This window comes from Alosa alosa, chromosome 21 (assembly GCF_017589495.1).
Source record: "Alosa alosa isolate M-15738 ecotype Scorff River chromosome 21, AALO_Geno_1.1, whole genome shotgun sequence".
Taxonomy (NCBI): Eukaryota; Metazoa; Chordata; class Actinopteri; order Clupeiformes; family Clupeidae; genus Alosa; species Alosa alosa.
In genome coordinates this window covers 13833612-13838611 of record NC_063209.1, presented here as the reverse complement: position 1 = coordinate 13838611, position 5000 = coordinate 13833612, and the positions used below count along the sequence as shown (strand labels likewise).

The window sequence follows — 5000 nt, the reverse complement described above, 5'->3', positions numbered from 1 at the left end:
GTGACACACACACAGAAAGAAAGAAAGGAAAAAAAAAAAGAGAGAGAGAGAGAGAAAGGAACACACACTGACAGAGACACAAGCAAACATGGGCACACACACACTCCCCTTGTGTAAAAAACAAATATATGCTCTGGCCCTTAGCCATGGGTGCGCAGAGGTGCAGAGACACCTCTGTGAACTCGCAGATTTTCTCCGGAGACTTAATCCCCAGATCACGTCGCATCTCACACACCTGCACTTCAAAGTTGTTGTTGTCCAGGAATTTGCGGTTCATGGTGTCGGCAAAGGTGTTGATCGCTCGGAGGAAGACTCTAGTTGAACGAATGAAAAAGGGAATCAGTTACCCACAAACCTGCAAATGAATTCTGTGCGTCAAGCTCTCCATCTAGCTGCCATAATCTATGTCTTGCTCAAATAAACTTTTATTAGCATGGCGAATGACAGGAATACATTTGCATAATGTAGTGTGGCGTATGCATGTGTAGGCATGGACACAGATATGGATCTGCCATGCAAATGGAACATCTGTCTGCATGCATAAGGAATTTTCACAAAACTCTATCAAGAGATCTTACATACACACACATACTGCATATAAACACGCTTGTGTGTGCACACGCGCACATACACACACATACATATGCACACACACATACTGTACACACACCCACACTGAATAAAAAACAGATACACATGCACAAAACACACACACACACACACACACACACACACACGCGACACGCACACGCACACGCACACACACACACGCGCGCACACACATACACACGCACACACGCACACATGCACACACATACACACATTTCTCAATAACCCTTCTCCCAGGCTGGATATCTGTTAATCACCGCTCCAGCTCCTCTCTCTCATTCTGTCTCTCTGACCTCCCCAGTGACCCTCCCTTGCTATCTGCCCCCTCATCCTGTGGACGAGTCACTCGCGCCCCCACCTCACCTCTCTGTCATGCTCACTCTCCGGAAACGCAGGATTAAAGGCAAACACAAGCTACTGTCCAGATTTTATTGATGGTTATTTTCTTCTCTATTATTGTGTTAAATGTTCCAAATGTAAAGCATTTTGAGCTGCATTCTGTGTATGAAAGGTGCTATACAAATAAAGCTTATTATTATTATTATTATTATTATTATTATTATTATTATTATTATTATTATTATTATTATCATTATTATTACTGTAAAAAGGGCTGATGGAACTTTCCCATGTGTCCATTCCAGGAGCGTCTCTGCTGCATCAGATTGGGATTTCAGATGTGCTTCTCCATTAGCCTCTTAGTGCTCAGATGAACCAATACAGGCAGCGCTACATTTACATAAAATAGATTGTTGGGATCAATAAATCCTTTACCCGACTGATAGTGAGAGATACTCTTGTGCTTACCTCTGACCAGAGGGGGCAGAGATCATCTCTGGTGTTGTGCTGCTCTGTCATTCTGTCAATTTATTATGTTCCTTATTATGTTCCATTCCTCACCATGTCCAATAGGAATGAAGGAACATTAGGCTGATTTCACATTCTTTCAAGGCCCAGTGTGATAATTCAAACCCCTGCACTTCACAATACATTATTTGGTTGCAAAGCGTGGTCCATTTAAGTAATTAACATGAGTAAATATCACATTTTTCAAGGGTTGCACTGTGCCTAAAACATTCCGACACGGCTGGTTGGCTCGCATTTCCAAGGCGGCGGCTAATTTCTCAATATTAGAACACCTACAAAGTACAACTGCATTTGTTGACCGCATTAGCGCTGCATATCAATTTCACCCTTGCTGTCACTTCCACTAACTATGCGGCAAAATAATGGACCCGCAGAGGGTGATAAAAAAACACAGTACATGATATTGATGTTTTGGGGTAGATTGGATGGACTGGAATGGCCATAACTTTAAAATGAATAAGGCAGACATGGTTATACTAGACATCTGTGTTGGTGCTAAGGGACCTGACAGTCCTGAAATACTTTACAAGCCCTTGGCTACAGCACCTGTAAGAGGCTGCGACCAGGCCAATATCTGTTTTGGCACCGGCATCGCCTTGGTTGGCCCACCAGATGGATGTCTTTCCGAATATATCTTTGCCTATAGTACTGTACATATATTTGTCTCATCAGTGACTTGGTGAGATTCATGTTCATTCATCTGAGGTATGATCACGTTTTGGTACTCAACGGAGCACTGAGCATGAGTAAAAAGCCATTTGGAATAGTAGTCTCACCACTACAGGCACACAGACAGGAGCTTCGGCTGCATCCAAACACAGCATGCTTATTAATGATGAAACAAAACAAAAACATAAATAAATGCAATAACTGCAAACACAGGAATAAAGCCTGTCAATGTGCCTAAATGTATGTGGTAGACATGTCAAAACAAGACTTGTTGCTAATTGTTTTGTTGCTGCAAGGACATAATGTATTCATATATCTTGTTTCATCAAGGCCATATGCCAGTAAGCACAGGCATCTTATATCTATCTGATCAACATCCATCAACAAAAATGACACGTGTGCAAGGCGACAGTTATGAAGATAAAACATTTTTATGACGTTAGAACTCACTGTCTCTTCCTCTATGTCAACTCCATGTCATGTCAGGGTGCCTGTATAAATATTACTGAACGGTCATGTGTTGCGTGTCATGGACGTCTGTTGGGTGTGTGTCAGGTGTGGCTACCCACCTGTTCTGGACCATGATCATGGCCACCCAATCAGAGGGGTACACATGCTTTCCAATCAGATCCTTAAACAGCATGAACGTCTCCATCAGGAAGTCCTACCAAAATGACAGATACATTAATTAATCTGTGAAATAGTGTGTGTGTGTGTGTGTGTGTGTGTGTGTGTGTGTGTGCGCAGCGTCAATGGAAATGCGTGTGTAAAATTGTGTCAACATGGGTCTATGGTTTTGTGTGCATGGTCTTGAATGTGGTGAGTATGTGTGTGTGTGTGTGTTTACATCTGTGTCTGTGTGTTTAGACCAGAGCAGTACAGCTCTAATATGCCTCTGGTTTAGACCATAGTGAATGGTCAGATATCATTAATATGTCACATGTGAAACAGTTTGACTCTACACCTGCTATTGTGCTTGTGTGTGTGTGTGTGTGTGTGTGTGTGTGTGTGTGTGTGTGGTGTGTGTGTGTGTGTGTGTTTGTGTGTGTGTTCATGTTTGTGTGTATGTGTTTGTGTTCTTGTTCTTGTTTGTATGTGTGTGTTTTTGTGTATGTGTTCTTGTATGTGTGTTTTGTGTATTGTGTATGTGTGTGTATTTGTGTGTCCGTGTGTGTGTGTTTGTTAGGTATGCGTGTTTACTGGCTTAGCATTAATTGCCTTGGAGCAAACCAGTTGGGAGAGAAACTAAGGCGTCAGGCACACCTCCCTAATCCTAAGGCACCTCACATATTCATAGTCTTAAGGGAAAAGTATGTTCATATTCCATAGGAATGTTTGTTTGTGTGTATGTGTTTGTGTGTGTATGTGTGTGTGTGTGTGTGTGTGTGTGTGTGAAGGTGTGTATGTGTGTGTGTGTGTGTGTGTTAATGTGTGTGTGTGGGTGTGTATTTGTGGGGATATATGTGTGTGTGTGTGTGTGTGTGTGTGTAATTGTGTGTGTGTGTATTGTGTGTGAGTGTATGTATATATATATAATATGTGTGTGTGTGTGTATGTGTGTGTATGTGTGTGTGTGTGTGTATGTGCTGTGCGTATGAGTGTGTATGTGTGTTTGTGTGTGTGTGTGTGTGTGTGTGTGTAATGTGTAATGTGTGTGTGTGTGTGTGTAATAATGTGTATGTGTGTGTGTGTGTGTGTGTGTGTATGTGTGTAATGTGTGTAATGTGTGTGTGTGTTGTGGTGTGTGTGTGTGTGTGTGTGAGTATGTATAATGTATAATAATGTGTGTGTGTGTGTGTGTAATAATGTGTGTGTGTGTGTGTGTTTAATGTAACAATAATATATATATATAATGTGTGTGTGAGTGTGTATGTGTGTGTGTGTGTGTGTAATAATGTGTAATGTGTGTTTGTGTGTGTGACATGTGTGTGTGTGTAATAATAGTAATGTGTGTGTGTGTGTGTGTATATCTCACCACCAGGTCTGATGTCCCTGAGAAAGTCTCAATGTAGCGTGAGTAGTGGTGGTCATCCATCTGGCTGAGAATGGCCGTCATGCAGGCCACCACTCGAGACTACCAAGAAAGAAAGAGAGACAGAGATAGAGAGAAAGAGAGAGAGAGAGAGAGAGAGGGAGGAATGAAGGGAAGATGGGGGAGAGAGAGATGAGGTCAAAATCAAAGTCGATCAAAGTTATTATGGAGCGTGCAACATAAGGGGCCAACAAGAACTCCAGAGCACTCTTTAACACAACAAGAGAAGGTCACATCCTTCTTTTGGAATCATCCCTCAAAATCATTCAAAATCTATTTCTATCTCTCCTTTCTGTGTCTCCTTTTCTCCTCCTCTGTCTCTCCTTCTATCTCTCCCTCTCCTCCTTCCAACAGCGAGCAGTGGGAGAGGAGTGCAAGCGGAGTTGGGGGAGATGGGGGGATGATGGATGGGCAGCGTGGAGAGGTGGAGAAGTGATGGATGACAGATGGATGTTTGCTGACGGATAGATAAACATCATCGCTCAGACGAGGCGTCAAGAACCTGACCGCATTTTGCTGATCAGTGAAAGGTCTGTGTGTGTGTGTGTGTGTGTGTGTGTGTGTGGTGTGTGTGTGTGTGTGTGTGTGTGTGTGCGCGAATGTGTGTCTGTGTGTATCTCTCTCTCGTTCACTCTCTCTCTCTCTATGTCTCTGTGTGTGTGTGTGTGTGTGAAAGTGAAAGGTGGCAGGGTGACGCTGTGACGTCTTTTATGGCATTTGGATGCCAGGGTTATGTGTTGGGTGCTCGTTCCAGGTGACTACGAATTGAGGCTGGCTGTTGAGGTGCCCGATTAAAACCTTAGTGTGTGTGTGCCAAGTGTAC

At 43.0% G+C, this 5000-nt stretch overlaps 1 protein-coding gene across 1 annotated transcript in view; it reads right to left on the bottom strand.

Moving 5' to 3' along the window:
- Positions 1-5000, bottom strand: part of LOC125286055 (dedicator of cytokinesis protein 2) — a 115902-nt gene that overhangs the window by 17486 nt on the left and 93416 nt on the right. Inside the window, exons 27-29 of the mRNA XM_048230741.1 lie at positions 4121-4219; positions 2715-2809; positions 236-314 (exon numbers count right to left, since the gene is read on the bottom strand). Of these exons, the coding sequence (XP_048086698.1) occupies positions 236-314; positions 2715-2809; positions 4121-4219 (273 nt within the window). The remainder of the gene's footprint in view (positions 1-235; positions 315-2714; positions 2810-4120; positions 4220-5000) is intronic.